This window comes from Anastrepha obliqua, chromosome 5, assembly GCF_027943255.1.
Source record: "Anastrepha obliqua isolate idAnaObli1 chromosome 5, idAnaObli1_1.0, whole genome shotgun sequence".
NCBI classification, from domain to species: Eukaryota; Metazoa; Arthropoda; class Insecta; order Diptera; family Tephritidae; genus Anastrepha; species Anastrepha obliqua.
The window spans coordinates 11,937,497-11,963,789 of NC_072896.1; the positions used below are offsets into that span (position 1 = coordinate 11,937,497).

General features: G+C 36.5%; 1 protein-coding gene across 1 annotated transcript in view; it reads right to left on the reverse strand.

The window, feature by feature from the left end:
* Window positions 1–445: 445 nt before the first annotated feature.
* Window positions 446–26,293, reverse strand: part of LOC129248632 (transmembrane protease serine 9) — a 41,831-nt gene continuing 15,983 nt past the window's right edge. The window contains exons 2-5 of the mRNA XM_054888256.1: window positions 1,347–2,568; window positions 1,156–1,291; window positions 786–1,082; window positions 446–601 (exon numbers count right to left, since the gene is read on the reverse strand). Of these exons, the coding sequence (XP_054744231.1) occupies window positions 446–601; window positions 786–1,082; window positions 1,156–1,291; window positions 1,347–2,568 (1,811 nt within the window). The remainder of the gene's footprint in view (window positions 602–785; window positions 1,083–1,155; window positions 1,292–1,346; window positions 2,569–26,293) is intronic.

The following is a 26,293-nucleotide window of genomic DNA, read 5'->3' on the forward strand; positions in this document are numbered from 1 at the left end:
TCCTTCTGTTCTCCCCCAGCTCCCCCTCCGCCCTTTATGCTATCAAAACGGACAAATTTTGATTATTTGTCCAAGAGGGTCTTTTCCAAAGGCAGCCATTTATCCTAGGCGCTTAATCTCACAGATTTATTTTGTAATGCACATTCGAATGAATTACTTTCCGCTTTTCAAAATATTTCACAGTTAACCTCCTGTCGCCATCATAGCACAGCATTCGCCTAAAATTATGCAACCCAATTCAAACAACGCCAAATTACGCGATCAGTTGACGCACTGCTCTATCGACACTAAATGCTAGATTGTAATTTAAGAAAAACCGCCAATTCTTACAAAGAAATTTATTCATTTCGACTCGTTCAAATTTTACAATTAGAAAAATACTAAAGTAATCGATTTAAAATTATCACGTGGCTTTTCATTATATTTTCAGCAAAATTCATTTAACCTATTTGATATTCTTATAAATCCAAGGCAGCAATGAAGTGATTCTCGTATAGACGCCCGGATATTCACCCTTGCCGCAACCAATGCCCCAAGACACAATACCGACCAGCGTATAACGGCCGCTCTCATTAACGATCAACGGACCGCCGGAGTCGCCCTGAAAGCATAAATAAGATTGAATTTAATATCAGCAAGTAAGAAAATGGCAGAAGTGTAGCACAACTAAATAGGGGAGGCGACTTTTTGTTTTAATTATATAACGAACTAAAAAGCGAAAAATCATCGGCCCCACATATTACTAACACTTAATATTTGGTATTTGATATTCAAATTTTTCTTACACTACACGAATCCTTAGACGCCTGCCCGGCGCACACCATCGACTCAATAATGCCACCCGGCGCCGCACGCCCGTACTTCCGCGCACAATCTTGATTCGCCCAAATTGGTATCTGCACTTTCTGCAGAATTGATGGCTGTGGACCATTTTCGCGCAGACTACCCCAGCCAGCTACGGTCGCCACCTTGCCGCTGTAACTGCGGCTTAGCTGACTGCTGCCGGTGGGCAAGCAAATCGGTTGCACTTCGTAGGTGAACTTCATGGGCTCATTCACAGTCAATATGGCTATATCGTTGTGCTGTAAGGAGATATAAAAAAATGTAATAGTTGAAAGAATGACTCTCTCCTTTTACTCTCCTTCCTACACTCACCAATGTACTAAAATCGAAACCCTTATGGCGCACCAAACGTTTAATGCGGCGCACAACATGTTGCACCTCGTAATTGGTGCGTATATCGTAGTCGCCAAGATGTGCCGTTAGTGCCGCCACATCCCATGACGTCATTCTGCCAAATAACACACACAATTACAAACCATCATGAAAATATTCAAAATACTCACCTGGCCACACAATGCGCCGCTGTCAAAATATGATTTTTCGTAATCACACTGCCGCCACAGAATTGTTTGCCCGACTTGAAGAGCACCGCAATCCATGGAAATTCGTGTGGACTCGCATTGGTGCCGCCCACAATACGTTCCTGATCCGGCGTTGCTGGGTTCTTAATGCCGCATTGCGCAGGTAAGCCGTGATTAGAGGAGCCACTTGAGATTGGCGTTGCGGGGTACGTTGGACGATGTGTTGTTGTTGGCGCTGCAGTCGGACGATATGTCGGATAATTGGGATAACCAGGGTATCCAGGGTAACTAGGATAACTTGGCCGACGTGTTGTTGTTGTGGTTGGTCGTGGAGTAGTCACTGTGGCTGGCCGCTTTGTGGTGGTGCGACGTGTGGTTGTGTGCGCTGTTGGTCTAGTGGTCACCGAAGCGTGTGTTGGATAGTGGTGATTGGGTGGATGTGTTGGCAATGGCGGCGGCCATACAGCGGCGGACGGTGGGTGTGTTGGTAATGGTGGTGGCCATTGGTGTGCGCCTGTAAATTGATTTCCAAACTGACTTGGCCATTGATAGGCAAATTCATTGTACGTCGATACTGGTGTGCCTGTAGTAGTTTGCGGTTTGCTATCCTCATCTTCCTTGATGGGATCATAGACGACATTGTTTTCTGCCTGAAATTCTGGCCTACCACCAGCTGCTGGCACATGTAATGGATCCACTAAGGGATCAATTTCCGTTGGGTGATCCAACTCAATAATATCTTCCTCATCTTTTTCCTCTTCCAACTCGTCCTCTTCGGGTTCATTTGACGGTCTTGTTGGTATGGTAGGTGGTGTGGGTAAGGGATTCACACCACCCGGGTAGATAAAAGGTGGAAGCATGCCAGCACCTCCCAAACCATTGCCCATAAATGTGCCCGTACAGCAGATGCCACTATTTGGACGTCCAAATGGATCGTAGAAACTGCATATATCCTGTCCTACGCCCGGTGTTTGGGGCCACTGACGCAAGGCGAGAAAATTAAGTTGTCGTTTGAAACGATAAAATTGCTGGCAGGCAGTGAAGCGCACGCAGATGCCAGCGTAACCGCGCGAAGTAATGCATTTACTACCTTCAGCGCCGAAATTCGTGAGCATCAAAAGAGAGGGATCGTAGAAGAGCTGGCGTCGATAACGCGATGATTCCTCCGATGAGTGGACTTCTAATGCAGCAGCTTCTTGGTGAGCTGCAATGAAAAATGTAATGTTTTTAAAAGGGAAAAGAAAACTTTAGTATGCTACTCAATAGCTAATGTATATGTATGTGTGTATGTATGCATATGCTTGTAGAGGGACTCCTTGTAAAGTGAACCAAGAATTAAGGAAGTTGCCGGCAATTTATCCGAAAATGACTTTATTTGTAGTCTTGAGTATAAAAAAAAGTATACTAAAAAAATGGTTCAAAAAGCTCTGTAATTTTGAGTTTAATTAAATGTTGAAAGTTTTGGTATAGAATTTTTATAGTTGGCTTCTTTTAAAATATTATAATTTTTTTTCTTTTGAGTTTAAAACAAAAATATATTTTTTTTCCTTTTTCGGTTTTGTAATATTTTTTAGTAATTTGTATTTTTTATTTGTGTTTTTTTTTTAATTAAAAAAAATATCATTTGTTACTTTTCTCGGTTTTTTAATATTTTGTATTTTTTTGTTTTTTTTTTTCTAGAGTTAAAAAAGATTTTTTTTTTTACATTTTGCGGTTTTTTAATAAGTATTTTATAATTTGGTTTTCTAATTTTAGTATAAAACATACTTTTATAAACCAAAAAGTCTATACGTAGTGGACAGCATGTTGCGATTGACAATTACGAGTTCGGTGTAGTCAAGGACTTTGTCTACCAAAGACCCAGCATTAATACCACTAACAACGTCAGCCAAGAGATCCAGCGAAGAATAACTCTTGCCAATAGGCGCTACATTAGGCTGGATAGGCAATTGAAAAGCAGAGCCCTCTTTCGATGCACGAAAAAACGCTCTATCAATCACTCATCCTTCCCCTCTTACTGTATGGCGCTAAGTCCTGGACATTGAGGAACACCGATGGGCGATTATTAGAAGCTTTTAAGAAAAAAATTCTTCGCAAGTTCTATAGTCCAATTTGCGTGAATGATGCATACCGAATAAGATGGACCATCGAGCTGTACGCCGACATCGTCGTAGTGAAGCGCATTAATATTTAGCGACTGCCTGGTTAGGTCGCGTTAAGCGAATGGACAATAAAACGCCAGCAAAAAAGGTGCCCTTTTCGAAATGCATTGGTGGAACTCGCAAAAAAGGACGCACTCGTCTACGTTGGATAGACCAAGTCGACGACGACCTGACCGCACTTGGTGTTTCTAACTGGCGTCAGCGCGCGTAATGCAGAGGCGATTGGCGCAACATTTTGGTAGCGGTCAAGACCGACCATCGGTTGTGGCTGCGAGCTAAGTAAGTAATGCTTTAAAAAAATTTTTTTTGAATTTTATTGTTTTCACAATAAGTTTGTTTGAAAAATTAAATTCCAACCTAAAAAATTTTTAAATTAAAATTTTAAAACATTTTAAACAAAATTATAATTTAAAAAAACTTTAAATAAAATAAAATTCATTTTTTTTATATTATTATATCTTTTTCTCAAAATGTTTGTTTGAAAAAAGTAAATTCTGACCTAGAAAATCTTTTAATTTAGGATATGTATATAAAAGAATTACAAACAATAATTTCATAGAAAATATTTTTTTATTAATAACCATAATATTACAATACCCGGCATCCGTTGCTATGCCTCGTTGAATAAAATCAAAACAACCAATCAGAAAAATATCAAGCAAAATTATTTTTATTAATTTTCTATCTCAAACCGTTTTTGAACTTTGCATTTGGGTCATAGTTGAACAGCTTATGCGGATTATGAAGTTTAGAGTGTGCTATAAATAGTGGGAAATAGGAAAAACTAAGATTTTTTAGATAAAATTTAAGCAAATATTCGATTATTAGTGACGAATGAGAGTGGTGGCGCGGCCTGGGGGCTGTGGGAAGGGAGTTCAATCATAAAAACATGCCTATAACTTTCATTGGGTGAAAATATGAATGCATAAAAATCTTTACGTCATTTGGTGTTGTCGTTTCTTAGTGATGCGCGGACAACGTACAGAATTCACCTTTATAGTATAGATAAAAAAAAAGTTATTTAACTTTATGAAAATTTTACAAAGAATGGAAGATATTTAACTTTAAAAACTCTATACCAAATTTTCAGTATTGAATAAAAATCAAAATTATTGGGTGTGGGAATAAGTTTCCGCCCTCGTAAAAGAGGTGTCGCTACTGATACTCGTACTATTTTTGTGTTTGCTCTAGTAATATATTGGTGATTTGAAGTTGTATATGTGAGGTCTCGTTCGCAGTAGTTGACGTTTGAAGCGTAAAGATCTTCTTTTACCTGTTGCCAAAAATGTCTACGTTCGTCCCAAAAAAACAGTATTTGCGAGAAGTAATGCTTCATAATTACCTTTCAAGGAAAAGTGCAGCAAAATATTTACGGTAATCACACTCCATCAAATACAACTTGTAAAGAGTGATTTCGGCGCTTCCAAAGTGGCAATTTCGACGTGAGGGATAAAGAACGAGATGTTGACAGATCAATCGTCGGTAAACGTTTGCACGCAATGGGAATAGTCCAGAAATCAGGTAACTGGCTGCCACATCAATTGAAGGAGAGGGATATCGAGAGACGTTTGGTGATGTGTGAGATACTTCTTGAACGGCAGGAAAAAAAAGGTTTTCTGCATCACATCGTCCCTGGCAATGAAAAATGAATCCATTATGACAACCCTAAGCGTCGAATATGTTGGAGCCTGCCAGGTGAACCAAGTCCATCGACAGCGAAAAAAAATATTCATACTTCAAAGGGTATGATGTATATCTGGTGGGATCAGAAGGGTGTCATCTATAATGAACTCCTTAAACCATCTTAAACCATCACTGGCGTTCGTTACTCTACAAGAAAAGCGTCCGGAATAGGACGGTAGACATGACAAATTGATTTTGCTGCATGACAACGCCAGGCCACACATTTCTAAATCGGTCCAGAAATATTTAGAGGTACTGAATTGGGAAATCTTGCCCCACCCGCCGTATTTCCCGAACATTGTAACTTCGGATTACCATCTGTTCCGATCAATGCAGTCAGCCCTTTTTGGAGAGCGGTTCACTTCTTACGAGAGCATCGCAAACTGGCCGAATGAATGGATCAAGTCAAAAGATCTCGAATCCGGATGCTGCCTGAAAGGTGGCGTAAAAATGTAGCTTTCAATGGCACATACTTCACAAAATATTTCATTGTTTAAATAATTCGTAACTTTGGCTAAGAAAGGACGGAAACTTGTTCCCATACCCAATATTCATTTTTTCTTAAAGTTTTTCTGTTTACTTCTTATTCTACTACTACAGAATAAACGAATTTACGGTAATGTATAACTTGAATCACTTGACATGGAGGTGTATAAACTACCATCAACTGCGTGCAAAGATCACGGCATTTGAAATCATGGGATACAATTTTTATTTATTTATTTTTATTTATTCCAAGTGATTTTATTGCAAATTAAAAAAACTCTGCAAAATCGAAAATTCGTTATCATCGCCCAAAAATAACGGCAGTTAGTTGCCCAATTAATGTCTCTTAATTATGCGCAAAAACTAAAATAGACACTTCAAAATTCAATGAATTCCCAAGCGGTCAATTAGGTGCACTACTGTTTATGGCACAAAAATGCGAAATGAAGATGTAGATGGTAAGAAGAGATCTAATCTCACTGCTACAAGTGGCCACTTCGGCATTGCCTTATTGGCTCAATAGAAACGGTTTTAATTGGCTGGCGTGGGCTGAAATTGTTGTCAACAGAAATTTTCTTTGCATGATGAAGCAACTTGCGTAGAAAAAAGCTAAAATTTCTTATTTGAATTTAAAGCATAATTTGATAAAAAAGCTGCTGAATGATTTCTTAATTTTTACGTGTCCACTTGGAATTAAAATTTTGTATTCCAAAAATTTATTTTAATTATTTCTTCATTGCAGTAGTTTACGATGCGTGTGCTTGAAGAGGCATAAAATGTTTATTTAAAAATTGTTCACGCTAATGTCTCACATATTGGACCGAGCTATCAAAAATTGGACCAACCACTTGTTCCAGTTATTTGAAATCAGACATCAATATCTTATACCTCACTCGCACTTTTCCTTCGAAATTGAAGTCAGTAGATGGGTGTATGGATAGCCCCCATTTCTTTCAGTGGGAATTCGTAATAAAAAAATAGGTAAGTCGAAAAATGTCAGCTCAGTAGAGGTCTACCTGTGCAATATACAGCTTACCACTACTTCCACTGATAGATGATTTTCTACCTCGTGCCAGAGTTCATGAGTGGTTTACTCGTTTCAGAGATTGCGGTGAGGACATAAATGACAATGACTGTAAGGGTCGCCCAAAATCAGTAATCACCGAAAACTCCATCGAAATTCATCATAAATTTATCAAAAATGAACCGAAATCATCGTTGAAATTCATGGAATCGGAGTTGAATACCTCCAAAACATCATTCCGCACAAGTTAACTGAGGACCAAAAATTGCTCAGGCGAAAAAAGAAGCGAAAAAAGACGAAAACGTCCTTTACGTCCTGAAGCTAAGCGTCAATGTGCCGAATGGAAGGCCCCAGACGAGCCACCAGCCAAAAAATCGCGTTTGGAGAAGTAAAAAATCAAGTCTATGCTCATTTGTTTTTACGATTCCAAGAGAATTTTTCACAAGGAATTTGAATTTGAGAATTTCTATTCTCAATCATCATTCTGTATTACTCCAACAAATTGAAAAAGATCACCTCTTCTTCTGCAGTGAAGATTTTACCTCTTTTTCTTTTGTTGTATTCCCATTTTCGATCTTAATGATCATATTAAATAAATTTTTAATTAGTTGTTGAGAAAATGAGATCGAATTTTTTTATGTCCATAAATTTATCTGTTTCTTTCATGGTCCTTACATAAACATGCAATTGAGAAAACTACCCTTATTCTGGTAGACGATACCTCTAGTAGATGATATCTAATTATAACAAATGGACTGAAACGTACCAGGCCTAGCACATAGGTGGCACTAGTTTTATTGCATTCACCTCTTTTTCAGTTAGTTGTAGTCTTGAATAGACAGCTGTTAAAATTTCATGATATTCTATTCATTCACTTCAAGCGACTACTGGCTGTTCGCAGACCTAAAAAATGCTCGCCGATAACAAATTTCGCTTGAATGAAGAGGTTATCGCTGAAACTGGGAACTATTTTGAGGCAAAAGATAAATCGTTCAACAACAGTGGTATTGAAATCTTAGAGCGGCGTAGGAAAGATTGTTTCGAATGGAATGTTTTCTTTGTTAGGCCCGGGACTTTTTAGCGAATGTGTTACAATTATATTCAGTCAGCGAAGCTACAACATTTGACAAAAATAGACAAGTTGAATGGCTTCCAATAAAGGGGTCTTCAAAAGTGACGCCTAGATGTCAGTAGTGAATAGTTCCTAGCCAATACCTTTTTTAATGTCATCTTTGACATTTGTCAAATAGACAAATGTTCATATTTACACGATAGAACAACGCATTAAACTGATTGAAACTTAATATGAAACTGGGCGATATTTTAGAACAACAAATCGTAATTTTTTGGTAGAAATAATCGTCCAAATGAGAGAAAGTTTCAAGAAACTGATTTTGTCGATTCTGATAAGGATGGATACAGCACTGGCATACCAAAATGTGGGCGTTGTGTTGGGAATATTTTGATAATTTTGCTGCTGTAGCGCAAAGTGTTGCTAGACAACCTTCAAAATCGATGTCTCGACGGTTCCAACAATTAGGCATTCATGAAACGACTGTTTGGTGAATTTTATTTATTTTGCATATTTAGCCTATAAAACAATGATTTCTTACCAATTATTTAAAAATTGTATTAGGTACGCAACTAAGTTTCCGCTGTTTGTCAATATGCCGCCAGCAGTGTGTCGATAACCTAAACGTCATAAACCAAGCTTAGACATATCGTAAATAAACTGCTTCGACACATTAGTGATTTTGTTTTGGTATCATATACTTTTGGTTTTGTGAAAATGTCTGATTTTGTACCGAATAATCGTCATTTGCGGGAAGCTTTGATTTTCCTCTTTCATTCGAAAAAAAACGGCGGCTGAAGCGCATCGAGAGCTACACAAGGTTTATGGAGATGCTGTTTTAAGTGAAACAACGTGCCGAGATTGGTTCCGTCGCTTCAAAGACGGTGATTTAAATGTTGACGACCGCCCACGTGAAGGAAGGCCAAAAACCTTCGAAGACACTGAATTGGAGTCATTGCTCAATGAGGATCCGTGTGAAATGCAAGAAGAGCTTGCTTCAGTATAAGGAGTTACCCGCCAACCCATTTCCAAGCGATTGCATGCTTTTGGAATGATTCAGAAACAGGGGACTTGGGCTCCATATGAGTTAAAACCAAGGGATGTCGAACGTCGTTTTTTCGCATGTGAACAACTGCTCCAGCGGAAAAAAAGGAAGAGTGCATCACATCGTAACGGTTGATGAAAAATGGATTCATTACAGCAATCCAAAGAGAAGAAAGTCATGGGGACTGCCCGGTCATGCTTCTACGTCGTCGGCTCGGCCGAATATTCACGCAGCGAAGCTTATGCTATGTATTTGGTGGGACCAAGTTGGTGTTATTTATAATGAACTGTTAAAACCAAGCGAAACCATCACTGGGGATCGGTATCGACTTCAATTGATGCGATTGAACGGAGAACTGCGCGAGGAGCGGGCGCAATACGCGGAGAGACATGAAAAAGTGATTCTACAGCATAAAAACGCTCGGCCGCACGTTGCCACACCCGTTAGAACCTACCTGGAAACACTGAAATGGAAATCCTACCCCACCCGCCATATTCTCCAGATATTGCGCCGTCCGATTATCACCTGTTCTGATCGATGGCACATGGTCTAGCTGACCAGCACATTCATATAAAGGCATTAAAAAATGGCTTAATCCGTGGATAACCTCAAAAGATGAACAATTTTACCGCGACGGTATACGAGATCAACCAGAAAGATGAGGAAAAGTAGTAGCCAGCGATGTAAAATACTTTCAAGGATTCACTTGTAACCATTTTTAACACACTTTTATTAGGTCGGGTTGTATGTATGTATGTATGTAACGGAATCTTTGAGCTTAATTTTCACTGGCTTCTAAAAATCTGATCGACTTGAAATTTTGCACACCGATGACAATGCAATAATTTGATAAAAGTTTTCCATTATCCTTATTAGGATTGCCAGGATTAATATTTTCTTTTTTTACCTGTGGGCAAAAAGTAAGGTGAATTTGGTTGTAAAATGAAAAATCTTTATTTATTCTTGTAAACCAATTTCATCCCCTTCAAAACAATCCCCTCTCGATGAAATACACTTATGCCAACGATTTTTTCAATCCCCGAAACATGCCAAATAGTCCATTTTCGGTATAGCCATCAGCACCTTCTTCGATTCAGCTTTTATCTCCTCAATCGACTCGAAACGCGTTCCCCGGAGTGGTCTCTTGAGTTTTGGGAATAGCCAGAAGCCACACGGAGCCAAATCAGGCGAATACGGTGGTTGCGGAACGATATGCGTGGAATTTTTGGCGAAATGGTCACGAAGAACGAGTGCAGTGTGAGACGGTGCATTATCATGATGCAAAAACCAAGAATTGTTGGCTCATAATTCTGGTCATTTTAGATGAATTGCTTCACGTAAACGACGTATAACGCTCAAATAATATTCCTTATTAACAGTTTGGCCAGGTGGAAGGAATTCATAGTGCACCACACCACGAAAATCGAAAAAAAACTGGCCAATGGAGTGGCAATGATAACAATAATTTTCATTCATAATAAAAAATAGTTTTAAAAAAAACACGCTTTTTTGCTAATCGAACTAAAAAGTAGAAAATAAAAAATAGTTTAAAAAACTAAAAAACACGCTTTTATTGCCAATCGAACTAAAAAGTATAAAATAAATTTTAATGACAAAGAGACCTATAATGAAGTAATAGCAAATCGAACGATCAGTCATAGTAAACTACCTCAGAACAGAATTATAAATAAACTTAAGATACAAATAGAATAATTCAAATTCGAGTTAAAAGCGTGGGATGCATTTTGCTTCACTTTCATAACCCTCTGTACATAGGTAGTTGCCAATAGAATGATTGTAATATTTACTATATCAAGCATCCCACGCTTTTAACTCTAATTTGAATTACTCTATTTGTATCTTAATTTTTGTTATAATTCTGTTCTGAGGTAGTTGACTATGACTGACCGTTCGATTTGCTATTACTTCATTATAGGTCTCTTTGTCATTAAAATTTATTTTATACTTTTTAGTTCGATTGGCAATAAAAGCGTGTTTTTTTTAGTTTTTTAAACTATTTTTTATTTCAGAATAAAATTGTAGCGAGAACTTAGTTGCGCACCTAATACTTAAAATAGGGCATCGATTTAAGAATATTAGTAAACATTATTTTAGGCAAAGAAAAATCAAGATCGGCAGATGCTTACCTGCTCATGGTGGACATTTAAGTGATTAAAATTTATTAAGAGTAAAAAAAATTTTAATTCAAATTTAAGATGTAAAATTATTAAAAGCCGTTTTTTGCATAAAAATAGTGAAACCTGAAAGAAAATAAATTTGTGTATATTTTATAATATTTTAAAACAATATCTTTTGATAAACTCTTTGTATTCGTATAACTCAAGTTAACAACACTGGACAACCACATTTTGTTACTGTTTCAAAGCTTAAATTTTAAATTTCAACAAGCACAAATCAAGTGGAGATCAGACGAGAAAAAGCATCTCCTTTCCAAAATTCTCTACCGCCATTGCCATTGTTTGTATGCTTAGATTGATTGCTCAATATTAACATTATACTTAAATGGTCCGCTCGCCTGTGCCATGCTGAATGCCAATCGCCACATTCACTCCGCAGCCAAAATCATATTGTCAAGTTTCTTCACCTCACTCGTAGTTTTGTTTTTGGCCATTTGCTCGATACAGAGTAAATATGCGCACGCGTCACTGATATTCCATTTGCTTTTGCTACAACAATGATTTTCTTGAGAATTTCTATTTTATCATATTTTTCTGTGCGGCAAATTAGACCCGCATTTCGTATTGACATTCAGTCAGTTCAAAAAGCCATTTAAGTATATTTGACAAATTATTTGACAGCTACATAATTTAGAATCGCCACTTGCATTTCTATTTCATTGTTGCCTGTTGCTTTACGCTTTGACTGAGAGCAGCTTGAGCAGCAGCCATGACTTTTACATTTTTTTTTCGTTTTTTTAAGGTGTAGCCAACAATACGCTAATTAATTGTTTGCCACTTCATTGACAAACTCACACACATTTGTGAGTTTGTTTAGTATTCGGAAAAGGTGCTTAGGCAGAGGGGCTTGTCGAGTCACGCTTTATCAAGAAATGAATGCTTCTTATTTATTTTTTTTACTTTTGCGCCTGATTTTCAGTTAAACACACTTACTTTTTTACTACGAGTATAATCTAGAATAGATATTTTTTTAAAATAATTTTTTTTTTAATTTCACACCAATTTCAGTACCTATTTCGCTATTACCATTTAACTGGTTCATTGTCCTTAATCCTCATTGTAATTTCTAATTCATGTTGAGAACGCTGAACTCATCCATCATCGATATTTACTTTAGCCGCACGTGCGATGCATTCATAATAAATATGTATATATGTTTGTGCGTAGGGGTGTAAGTACTAAATTTTTCTGCTTGTCCTCTTATGAACTCTGAACGCATTTTTGTGTGGTAGTAAGCATTTTTTGTAAGTGTACACCAAAAACAAGAAGGCAACGCTGTGTAATTGTTACATTGAGCTGCGCGTGCATGCAAAGTTTTAAAGTACGTCTATTGAATAATGATAATTAAGGTCTCGTGTGGAATTTATACAGTATTGTGCACAACGTAAGCAACTTGGTTCCTATAGCTGAATGTTATTGGACTATTTTTACGCTCACCTCACTCAGCTGATATTGTGAATTAAAAAATTAAATCAATGATTGTAAGGAGTTAAAGAATTCGAATTTCTCCTCATAAAATGAAAGCTGCACAAAGCACACAATCTAAGCGACTTTGTTTTTATTTGGCATATTTCAGTGAATCCCGACAATGGTTCGCCTTCAGTTTTTGCTTAATTATAAGTTTTTTCAGAAAGATTTTTTCCGAACGCTGCGAAATTTGGGTTCCCTTTGGTTTTTTTTCATATCACCTATGTATTTAGTACCATAATCTATAGTAAGTGTGTGAGACTTCGTCAAGTGAGAGCTGCACATTCGCAGAGGAGATGCTCTGGCGTTTCATCTTCGAGGTCGGAAAAACGACAGATGCTTGTTTCTACTAGCCATGGTTTCGTAAAATGTAAAATCGTATGGCCTCCCTCTCTAGGTTTAGGTGTACAAGGTGAAGTCCAAAATAAACAAGACAGAGCTAAAATAGAAACGACAGGGGCTTTGTTCTGATAACTTCGAGTTTATTTATACAAAATAGTCCCCTTTGACCTCGATACACTGTTTTGCGCTATCTAAAAGCTTTTCGAAGGAGTGCTTCAGGTCATTGACCGGAATCTGGAATGTCCTTCGGAATGTCAGTAGAAGCCTTTTAGATGGCCTCTATTGACGCAAAAAATTTTCTTTTCATGGCCAAATGTAATTTTCCGAATAGGTAGAAGTCACAGGGAGCCATATCAGGCGGATACGGTGAATGATTGATGTTTAAAATGCGATTTATAGTCAAAAAATCAGTCAAGAGTGGATCGAAGAGATGGGGCATTACCATGCAATAAGCGCCAGTTCTCTCCTTTGCGCTATTCAGAGCGAATTCGACGATTGCGATGCAACAAAAGCTTCAAAACGCCAAGATAGAAAATTGCATTGATGGTTTGGCCCATTGGCACGAACTCCCTTGGAATTGTAAAAACAAATGAGCAGCGACTTGATTTCTGACTTCTCCAAACGCGATTTTTTGGGTGATGGCTCGTCTGAGGCCTTCCATTTGGCACTTCGATATATTGATGTTCTTCTAGAAAAAACCAGGTCTCTGCCCTGGACTTTCCATGAAGTGTCATAGGAATTATTTGTCTTTCAAGCCATTGATAATTTTGTGGGGATTTTGATAAGCCCGCGAAAGGATGCTAGTCCATGAAATTTCGATGTAATTTTCTTTGCATACGATTATTTCTCCACTCGATAAAACAGGTATTGGATATGGCCAAAAAAACAAAATTTCAGTTATTTTTTTAAATTTCCTTTTTGACTAAAAACACTAATAAAATAAAATAAATAATTGGCGCGTACACTTCTGTTAGGTGTTTGGCCGAGCTCCTCCTTCTATTTGTGGTGTGCGTCTTGATGTTGTTCCACAAATGGCGGGACCTACAGTTTCAAGCCGACTCCGAACGGCAGATATTTTATGAGGAGCTTTTTCATGGCAGAAATACACTCGGAGGTTTGCCATTGCCTGCCGAGGGGCGACCGCTATTAGAAAAATGTTTTTATTAATTTTGCTTTCACCGAGATTCGAGCCAACGATTTCTCTGTGAATTCTGAATGGTAATCACGCACCAACCCATTCGGCTACGGCGGCCGCCACTAATAGAGGGCGAGCAAATCGGAAGCTTATATAGTTTATAAAATTTAAAGTGTGTTCGATAAAAAAATGTGTTCTTGAATAGTTAATCTTGCACAGTCACATTGATGTTTTGCACGACAAAAATTGAAAATTTTGTAATTTGGAGAAATATGAATTGTATTACAGTTTAGCTTAGGTAGAAGATTTTATTCTAAAACATTCCTACGCTTTAACTTGAAAAATAAATATAAATAAATAAATTATCCCTGAGGTTAATATCAACTAATCGCGAATTTTCGCAAATCCGAAGACTTTCAGTTCCCTAAATTTTAGGATTAGTTGACTTGACCCCGAAATTTTCCAAAACGCATTTTTTTTTTAATTTTTCAACCCCTCAAAAATCGTTTTTTTGGTGCAAAGCGACAATAATCATTTAATGTTTTTGATTTTAGTTGAGCTGCTCATGCGCTACCGTGATCACCGCAAACCTCTTCTAAAAAACGGCATTTCAGGGGAGGGGCGATATCAACAATAAATAATAACATTTTTTAAAATAAAAACACCAAAATGTATTCTTCGAGAGTTACCCTTCAGTATGATATACCTATGCCTCATTTAAATAATATAAAAGTTCTAAAACATATTTAAACAAAATTATGACAATCGTCCATTTTTTCGGGCTCACACGGTATATAACCCCTTAAATCGGAAATAGAATTTTTTGTATGGCGAATAAATGCTGCGCCACTTGGCCTTAATTTCCATCCCAGCTGATGAGAGTATCACCTTCGCATATGACTGTGCAAAATTTTCGCACTCATAAAAGACTAAATATGTAAATGTTTATAGTAAATAGAAACGCCAGACAAATATGGACGCGCCTAATATAAAAGCACTCGAGACGACACACACCAGGCAATGTTTCTGGCTACTGCTTAACTACTTAGCAGACTTCTTTGATATATGCAAAAACGTAGGTGTCAAATAAATGAGATTCCTGCGCTTTATGTCCAACGACAAGACAAGAAATTTGATTATCTGCTATATTTGCCATGAACGAATAGTTCATTGCTAAATTCTCTATGGCCACAATAAATCAAAAACAATTTAGACAAAACTCGTAAATGTTGCCAATTAAAGTGTTGCCACGCTCCTGAGTTGTATGTGAATTTTTATTTTAAACCATTTAAATGACTTCACTTACCTGCGTCTCAAATACTTTCTTTTGCGCACTGCCAAGTGGAGTGGATAAATCGACGAGTCGTTGCTTGTCTTCATGAATACGCTAGAATGCCGGTGATGTGAGCAAGGCGCGCATGTTGGAATGCAAAGTAAATGCAAAAGGAGAACTCCCCCAACTGTCTTTCGTAATAATTCGCGCTGTGACCCAGAAAACGGACATATTTTTGTTTACATAGAAATTTAAAGTTTTTAAAATTTGTCTGGTATACTTGAGGATTTCTTGCTTCAGCAATTTACGATTTGTTGTGGTTCGCGTTACGGTAGTTTTACAATGGGAATTTATTTTTATTACACATTTTAATGCATTTTTTATGTGTTTATAATTCATGATGATAAAGGCAGGCGGGCGAAAATATTGAAGGCATTAAAAAATTGATTGACAATGAATGCGTAATAATCGTTGGCAGAAGAGAAACAAACTCAGTTAACGGTTCACAGCAAATAAATTTGCATATTCGGCACTGCAGTAGGTGAAATTTATTTGGTAAAAAACAAACAAGAACTGAGGGGATTTTTTGAATTTATGAATATTATTTATGTGTCCAATTTGTTAAAAATATTGTCTGCTTCTTTGCGTGGTGTAGCTACTAAGTAACGAGATTGCAGCTGCTTAAAAAAAAGTATGGATATTCCCTGCTGTTAAGCGTGAAACCTTTCCTTTCGAGTGCTGTTCTTCTGGCTTCTGTAAACGAATCAGTACAACGATTGGCTACGTTCGCATTAAAGCAAAATTTTTATTGAGGCGCACTGTGGGCCAGAAGACCAAAAAATTTGGCCAAAAGTCATTGAAAGATTTTTCAAAATGCAATATAGTATCATCATATAGATAAGTGAAAGTAGTTATTTTGTAAATGTTATAAGTTTTAATGAAATATTTAAGCTTGTATAATAAGTTAATATAAGTGTAAGGCTTAAATGATCACCATATAGCTATTGTTCTAAACTGTCACTGTTTTACTGAAATGTAGTATTTGTCATTAATTATATTGCATTTTCTCATTAGTTGCAATCATGTAATATGTGAAAATAGTCAATAGCTGAAAAAATAAATCTGATGTTAGAAATATTGAGTATAATTGTGAAAAATTTTGTTTTTTTTACTACTTATTAATACGCCGATTGAGCCTTGCGCAAAACTCCAGAAGCTATTAACAATTTCTTTACATTAACGTCTTCAGTAGTTCATGTGTAACAAGCTAAAGGTGCGGTTTGCTGCGGTTTTTCATTTTCTTTAAAAAAAAAATGAAGTTTTACTGATCTATGCGCGTGTTGACTGTATATCAATCATTTGCCAATAGGGTGTAAAAAGTTAACCAAGTATTAAGAGTCACACAATTTTAACTTATTTAATTCATAATGACTTCATTGAAGAAAAAAGAGGTTCTTCAAATTATGTTAGGTAATAATGACATGAATATAACCGTTGATTCAATTTTAACTAAAATTGGTATCAATAAATCAGATGTAGGTTGTAAAGGATTGGAACGCTTGAAAAATGCTTTAAATAGTTTAAAGTTAAAAAGAAATGCAAAATATCAGCATTGCAGTAGGAAAATAGCTGTCTTTGAGTCACAAAATTCAGAGTGGTTAGATTCTGAATTTACTATTCCTGACTTAGACCTCACAGCTAAAATAAGTAAGACTGAAATACTTAAAAGAGGTCGTCCATCGCTCGATTTTGCAGAAAAATCTACTAGATCGAAAAGACGAGAAGTGTCTAAAATCAGTGAAGAACATGATAATGATCGTCAGAAACTATTAATGGCTACTAGTCATGCGGCACGAGTTTCAGGGGAAGCAGATTTGCGATCGGTACTTAACGAACTTTCAAAAAACGAGGAACAGGCTAAGAAAATTAGAAAAATAATGACAAAACCTTTTCCTACAATAGAAAAGAAAAGCCCAGAAGTGGCTTTAGCATTTCTTTTCGATAATTCTATGTCTAAACAAGTCTATCAGAATATGCGATTAGCGACCAAATCTAGTGGAGCAGACATTTGGCCTGCGTATAATGCGATTAGAGAAGCCAAAGAAAAGTTAAGACCGTCGAAAGAGTCAATTAAAATTTCTGAAACGTTAGCTGAAGTATCACTTCAAGAACTTTTAAACCACACGGTGAATAGAATAATAGAACTACAAAGAGAAGTTTTACACTGTCTTATTCAAAAAAATAAAATTACTGAGCTCAAAACTGCTCTGATGTGTTCTTTGGGGATTTGATGGGAGTAGTGGGCATTCGCCTTACAAACAAGGTTATGATAGTGTCAATGAGAAACAGACTCCTACAGATGAAAATCCTCCTCCACTGTAACCTCCTCGTGGTAGATTCCGGAAACTACAACTTATTATGTAGGCTAACTGCAGGCGTGTCTCTTTATCTGAGATATTGGATCCACCATTTTCAATTGTTTAAATCTAATTGCAGATTTGTCAACAGCGATATAAAAAAGCCCGAGTAACAAGTTTCAAATTAATCAGATAAAATTTAAAAAAAAGGTCCGCATAGGGGATTCGACATTTTTAATTTCTAAAATCTGGTAGCAGATTCGTAATCAGCGCCCCCAAAAACCCATAAATACTAAGTTTGGTAAAAAATAATTATTTTTAAAAAATTTATGTCCGCCATATTGGATCCGCCATTTTGAATTGTTGAAATCTGACTTCATATTCGTAATCAGCGACCATCAAAACCCCTAAATACCGAATTTGGTGAAAAAAATCCAATTTTTTAAATTTCATGTCCGCCATATTGGATCCGCCATTTTGAATTGTTGAAATCTGACTTCATATTCGTAATCAGAGACCATCAAAACCCCTAAATACCAAATTTGGTGAAAAAAATCCAATTTTTTAAATTTCATGTCCGCCATATTGGATCCGCCATTTTGAATTGTTGAAATCTGACTTCATATTCGTAATCAGAGACCATCAAAACCCCTAAATACCAAATTTGGTGAAAAAAATCCAATTTTTTAAATTTCATGTCCGCCATATTGGATCCGCCATTTTGAATTGTTGAAATCTGACTTCATATTCGTAATCAGAGACCCAAAAACCTGTACATAGCGGTATTAAAAGTTATAAATTGTTGGTGTTTTGGGAATTATGAATTTTGGCTACTTATAAGGGTCTCCTGGCCCATAGTGAGGCGAAAAAATATTAGGTGTAACAATAAAACTGACGCATAAAAATTTTATGTAAAAATAAATTTATAAGCCCACAATTTACTGAAAAAGCTATTTATTAGGATGTGTTTATTAGGACGACGAGTTAGACACCCTTATCGGGGTGCAAATGTAATCAGGTACATTAAAACGCAAATACCTGTAATTTGATGGTACGGTCACATTCTACGAGTGAGCAACAATGGAGCTATAAAAAATATCTTCGAAACAAATCCACAAAGCATCAGAAGAGGAGCCCGGCCGAGAAAACGATGAAGAGATGCCATTGAACGCGCTTTTGAAGCTATGGGCATATCTGATATCAAACAAAAAGCTGATGACCGAGTGGTGGAGGGTAATTGTAACGGAAGCAATGGTTTACTCAGAACGCTGATACTATGTTGATGATGATAATATTTATTAAGATGGCCCATTTTTTATAGGGTAGAATAATGGATATACATTGATTCTATGTTACAGCCAAAAAAAATTGGTTTATTAAAAATAATGTAAAATGCTAAAAATTAATAAAAAAAAATATGGTTGTACCTGTTTTTTTTAAATTTTTTTTAACAAAATTATGTATTATTATGTTTTTTCTAAATTTATTTAAATTATTAAAATAATTTACTATTAATTTTTAATAACTTTTCATCCTGTCTAGAAAGTTGCACTTCCTTTTCAGAATTCTCGTCAGAAAAAAAAATTCAACTATCTTTGTATCATCCCATTAAAAAAATGTCCCACACGCCACTGTGCCCTAAGGAAACAATTAGCCAGTAATTCGATTTTCAGGTTCAAGGTTTTTTGTACGCAATCGAGACCCAGTTAATGCAACCGAGCACATAATACGTACGCATTTTAAAAAGATTTAAGATTATCACACTTCGACGACAAATAATAGTGGATCTACCACATTTTAAAGTACGAGTCTGCTGATTACATCGCACGTCAAAGCTTACTGCGACTGCCTACTGCACCGACGCAACTGCTACTCCACTACGTACTCGTATATGTATAAGTATATGTGCATGCTATATATGTATGTATGTGCAAGCCCGTAAAGGGTATGGCCAAGTAATGGCATAGTGCAAAAGTTTGCAATTTATTCCTTTTTGGATTTCAGTGCATACTTCTTCACTGCTCGAAAGGTAACCGAATCGTGGCTGATCAATACCCTTTTAGACCCAAGATTATTTATACTTAAAAGGCAGTATTACTACGAGAGAACTTTGGAATAATGCAAAAATTCAATAAAAACAAAAAATAATATTTTCAATATACTATACCTCCGTAAGTAAAAGTAAGTACAGAATTTCATCTAATGAAATACTTTTAATAGATTCCGCTATTTTTGCATTTTTATTTAAAAATTACATTTTTTATTACACTCTGACGGATAAGCGATATCTTTAAAATTATGTAGCAAGATAATTATCACTTGGGGTTAAAATAAAAAAGTTTATACTTCCAAGAAATTTGTTAAGTCCCCTAACACAGCCGCTTAAGATGGGTTTTAAAGGGATAGGTTAGATTAAGTTTTTGTGGTAGCCGGTTTATAATTTCCAACTCACTTAGCCCATTTGTGTAACACGAGAACCTCAGTGTTTATTCATCATGGACCCACTTAGATGCTCTTGTGAAGCGTTTTATCGATCCCCCAAATAGTTCTGTAAGATAGTCAAAAGAGTATTTTCCTAAAAACCTTTCTTTACTCCTAGCTAAAGCTTGACAATTACTAAGGAAGCGTTCTACTGTTTTTTTCTCTTCCTCATCTCTACAACTCCTGCAGTATTTATGAGAAAATACTCTCAGCTTAAAAGAATGCCTACCTAACAGCCAATAACTAGTAACACAAGCCACGACCTTCGAGATGTTCTCCCGTTGTTGCCATAGGAATTCCAATACTGCCTCTATTTTTAAGCAGTGGAAGCTTAGTATCCTTTCTGGCTAGAGAAAAAGAGATGTCTACTTATTATCATTAAGATCTGGAAGAAGATAAAATTTTAAGCCTCATTTGCGGCCAAAAATTTATGTTGTGTTTCCTTAGCACTGATTGTTCGACTGAATGGTTAGTCACTCTATAAAATGTTTAATCGGGCTTTGTTAGACGAAGACCTGATAACTTTTAAGAAAGAAAAAGAAAGTAAAGTGATTTTTAAGAGCTATAGGAAAGTTTTTCAAAAAAACACACGTCAAATTCAGAAAAGTGCATGAAATTTTTATTTAAATCGATAGTACAGTCCATATAATTTAATGTTTGAAGATTATTTCAAGCAAATGTTGTTGCACATGTCATGCAAGTCAAGCTTATGCATTTTGGGCAAAAAAGTTGGATATCATTTCACGGTAGCGCTCACCAATGACAGTTACGTTACGATTCGCAGCATCTTTGAAGAAGTTCGGTCCAATGATACCTCCGGCCCATAAACCGCACCAAACTGTGACCTTTTCTGGATACATTGGTAGCTCCTGCAATTCTTCTGGCTGATCTTCACTCCAAAATCGACAATTCTGCTTATTTATGTACCCATTGATCCAAAAATGAGCTTAGTCGCTGAACACAATTTTTCGATAAAAAAAAGTGGATCTTAAACATTCTTAACAGAACACGCATTTTTATAATAAAATTCAATGATTTGCAAGCGTTGTTCGTTTGTAAGACGATTCATGGTTAAATTATAGACCAAACTGAAGATGTTTGAGAGTGAAACAAAACACGAAACGTGCGTCAGCTGTTTAGATCAACTGTTTAAAAGGATAATAGCTAAAAAATCTCCCTTTAGTTCCACCATTGAGTAATAAGAGCATTTTTATGGAGTCGCCTGCTAATTTTTTGTGCACCTGGCGCAGAATTTATTTGGCTGCATCGCACAGTGTCTTCACAGCGAGCACAAGTAAACAATTTTGTTGTTTTGGATTGTTGAAATGCTTCAGAAAAAAATTTTTAACCCTCCTTTAGACTAAATTTCAACAGAAATATAAAAGCTATAGTACTTATATATAAATAATTTTTGCACTCTGCTAAAGGGTTTCCAATAGGAGGTGTTATTCCCGTAAAAAATCAATGGTTTCGTTGCTTGTGTGGCACGTAGCGCCGTCTTGTTGAAAATAAACGTTGTCCAGATCAATACCATCAAATTCCGGCCATACAAAATCGTTAATCATCGCTCGATAGTGCAATCCATGCACCGTAACTGTTGCTCCAGCTTCATTTTCGAAAAGGTAAGGTTCAATGACTCCGCCGGACCATAAACTGCACCAAACACTCACACGTTGAGGATAGAGAGGCTTTTCAGCAATAACTCTAGGATTTTTTGAGCCCCAAATCCGACAATTTTGCTTGTTGACGAAGCCACCGAGGTGGAAGTGGATTTCTTCACTCAAGAAGATTTTTCGATGGAATTCCGGATAATTTCAACGACCCAATCAGCAAAGACACGACGTTGATTTTGTGTTAACTGGACTTTATAAGCCTTAAGACCCAAATCTTTATGCAAAATACGGTGTAATGACGTTTGTGGAATACCTAATTCCAAAGAACGACGAGGAATGGACAAATCTGCGGTTTTTTCAACACTCTCAGCTACAACAGCAATATTTTCGGCTGTTATTGAGCAAATTTTTTCACCAATTTCTGTAATGCGGTCCGACAAAGTGCTTCACGATGACCCAAAAATGTTCGAGTTTTACGAACCGTCTCTGCCAAAATTTCACCATTTTATAGTAAAATTTAATGATTTCAATGCGTTGTTTATGTGTTTAATGGCGTATTTTCTACTTGTCAAATATCAAAAAATGACATATTCAAAAGTGACATCTACCGAAATAGCGGGCTATTCAAAATAACACCTGTTATTGGAAAACCCTTTACAAAAAAGATGTTTGCACTATTATTGTACCACCCTTTACAGGCATTTATATATTTATATATATATATATAAATATTTAGTTTATGTCTGCAACAGTTCATCCGACTCACTTGCCTCCGTTCTGGCTAATCGCACTCTGGTTGGCACGCTCCAGGCCAGCTACACTTGTTTCCACTCTTGGTTTTATTAAGCATCAACAGCCAATAAAAAAATTTCATCAGCTGCTTCTTCTGCTGCAACTGAATGCGATTCAAGATTATCAGCACATAACAGTTTTTTTCCATTGATTCATTCATTGCTTTCAATCCTTTAAATTATAAGGCATTTATGTAAATGGGCTACTTGCTGCGGGACATAAAGATTTATGGTTTTACTTGATTCGTGTGAGCAGCAAAGTGGATGCGAAAGAGCTCAAGCATAAGCGGTAGTTGGTGACTAAATAACAGGAAGTGGAAAGAAGTGTAGTAGACGAGCGAATACTACTGGAGTACACAAAAAGTCTGCAATTTAAAAATAAATCTTCGCTTCTGGCAACATTGGTTGAGTTGTTATGCAACGGAATTTTCTTTAGCAAGTTTGTTCTAAAATGGATAAATGGGTACTTTTAGAGTAGCAATGAGCACACCAACACTGCGCCGGTTTTTAATTGGTGTCGAACTTTCGAGCGATAATTAATAATTCCTAATGCTGTCAAAAAAGGTCGAACACCGATTAGATTACGATTGATTACAATTTTATAGTTTATTCTTTAGATGTTAATCAAATCTAATTTATTTAAATTTGAATTCTTATAATAAAAACCTGTTTGTGACATCGCAAATAATTTTATAATGAAGCAAAGTTAATTTATTTCAGAGATATATAAATTGCGCTAAATTCTCGCTGCATGCAGCCTATGACTGGTTAAGAGTAATAAGAATCGAAAAATTAATAAATATGCTCCCTTCTATTCACCATACGTTAGCGAGCGGAAGCAACTGGAGTAAATAAAAATACTTTGAGGTTACCGTTGAAATCAAAAATCGATAGAGAACTATTAAATAATTGTATTCAGAGCGCCGCATGTGCAGCCACGCCAGAAATTGACACTTTTATAAGCAATACTTTTCGGGCCAACGCTCATATAAAAACGCAAGCTGCGACAAACCAACCACGAAACAATTAAAACAAGTCTTAAAGTCTTAAAGAGCCGAAAAAATTTTGAAATACACGACTATCTTTCTATCTTACTCCAACAGAAGCAACAGATTATTTGCTATGAAAGGCAGCAAGCAAATATATCACAACAAACATCTTACATTGCACCAATAAAAACAACCGATGGTCACAAGCCTCTGAATTTACAAAACATCTTTCAATAGTTTTCAAAACTTTTCCCAGCCAAAATCCAAAGGAAGATAACAAAACATATGCATTTCCCACAGCACCATTCCAGATGGATCGCCCGGTTGCAGCATTTAATTGGAAAGAGGTTAAAAACTTAAAAAATAAAGACTTGAAGGTAAGTAAAGCACCAGAATACGATCGCATAACCAATAAAATTCTTAAAGAATTACTTTATCACCTAAATTTTCAATGCAATTTTAAGGACTGCTAAGCAATGGAAAGTAGCCAAAATTATCCCCTACTACAGACAGGTAAACCTCCAGATATGATTTCCTCCTAACGGCCACTATACCTATTATGAGATTTTCCAAATAGAGGTGTTATTTTGATACTCAAAGAAAAATGCTATTTTTTAATATAAATGATTGGATGTTTATCTCATCATAAAGAGAAACGTATGCCGTTAATAGTGGAAAATAACATCAGGCTAATGACTACCATGACCACGCTTACAGGACAATATCCTTCTTATGAAATTTTCCATAACCGAATTGCAAAGTGGCTGCCCTATGTCCTCGATAGCCTCACGAATTCCATCTTTGAGGTCTTGAATCGATCCTGGGCTGTTGGCGTAGAGCTTCTGTTTCACGTGGTCTCAAAGAAAAAAGTCACAAGGTGTTAAATCACAAGATCTCGGTGGCCAATTGTGATCACCTCTTCGAGAGATAACACGGTCCGGAAACTTTTCCCGTAAAAGATTAATGGTTTCGTTGCTTGTGTGGCACGTAGCGCCGTCTTGTTGAAAATAAACGTTGTCTAGATCAATACAATCCAATTCCGGCCATAAAAAATCATCAATCATTTCTCGATAGCGCGACCCATTCACCAATAACACCTGTTATTGGAAAACCTTTACCTGCATAATCAAAAGCTTTTGAAAAAGTAGTCTTAAAAAGGCTCAAGTCGATTTTTTCACGGAGGAAACTAATTTTCATTTTGTTCCATTGAGTTTCGTCAACATTATTCAACCATTGTGCAGATCGATTTTGTCTATAACTTCGTTAGAGAAGCGCTAGAAAAGTGAGATTACTGCGCAGCTGTTTTTTTAGACATAACACAAGCATTTGATAAGGTGAGCATGTAGGCCCTGTTAAACAAGCCCAAAATGAATACGCCTGACTGCTATTACAACGTGTAGAAACTTTCTTGTGAGAATTAACAATGAAGGTAGTAAGTAGTCTGGTCAAATACTCATTTTTTATAGATATTTTTTAGGAAAGTAAAATGCGATCGTTTTGGTTTTATAGTATGTTATTATTCACATCAAATAGCATACAAAAACAATTTTTTTTTACATATTTTTTTGTAGTAGAGTGGCACCAAAGTGAGCGTCTTAAAAAAGAGATAGGTATTAAAAAAAGATATTATTCTGTAGGCTTGTCATTCTGCCATGTGCTACTTTCGTTTCTTTTCAGCCCCAAACTTTTCCCAAAAACATACCTTTTTTTCAACAGTCCGCCATTTTGTTATTTTTCAAAAAAATTGTCCCATTGTTGCACCTGCCAGAATGACAAGTCGACAGAATGATAATCAGTGTAGCTGTTTCGTTTCAGATGTCCTGAAGAGCCAAAATCTTGTTGAGAAGCCACCTCTCTTTTTTTTAAAACGCTTACTTTGGTGCCACATTACTACAAAAAAATATGTAAAAAAATTGTTTTTGTATACTATTTAGTGTCAATAATAACATTCCATAAAATTAAAACGGTCGCATTTTATTTTCTTAAAAACAATCCCTAAAAAATATCTATAAAAAATGAGTATTTGACGAGACGTGCCTCAAGGTAGTGTTCTGTGACCTATTCTTTACACTTTATTTATTGCCGATATACCCTTGTGTTTAGGCCGCACCCTAATATTAAATATAAATTTTTAGCCACCCTAATGGTAACTGCGCCTACCGTTCCGACTGTTGCTAACCACCGTTTCCAGTCGCTGCAACGTGAAGGCCGTTAACCCTGGCATTTCCCCGCCGAACAGTTAAAACGTTTACCGTGTTAAACGTTGTTCGGCGAGGTTACTTTCTTTCTAATTTTTAACTAAAACTTTCACTTGGATTGTACAATCAGGAGCCACCAGACGTGTCAGCCAACAAAGTAAGTAATACGTTGTAAAATATAAATTAATACTTAATATATTAATACTTAATATATTAATGCGCATCTATGCATATATCTATGTATATATATATTACTGAAATAAACTAAAAGAATATATACTGACACGCTGTGTTTTCTGTTTTTTTAAAATATTTCATCGGAGCGACCGTGGAGGCCCACAGTTCAAACCGCCCATTGCGTCGCATCCGAGCGAATATACATGGTCCTTCGAGCCGGATAAAATAAAAGATCCAACCAACAGATCACCAGCAAGCAAAAAAAATCACCAGCAAGCCAAAATCACCAGCAAGCCAAAAGATCACCAGCAAGCTAACAGATCAGCAGCAAGCCAACAAAATCACCAGCAAGCCAACAGATCAGCAGCAAGCCAACAGATCAGCAGCAAGCCAAGCAAATCACCAACAATCCGTTCCAGAAAAAACAGGTACGTGG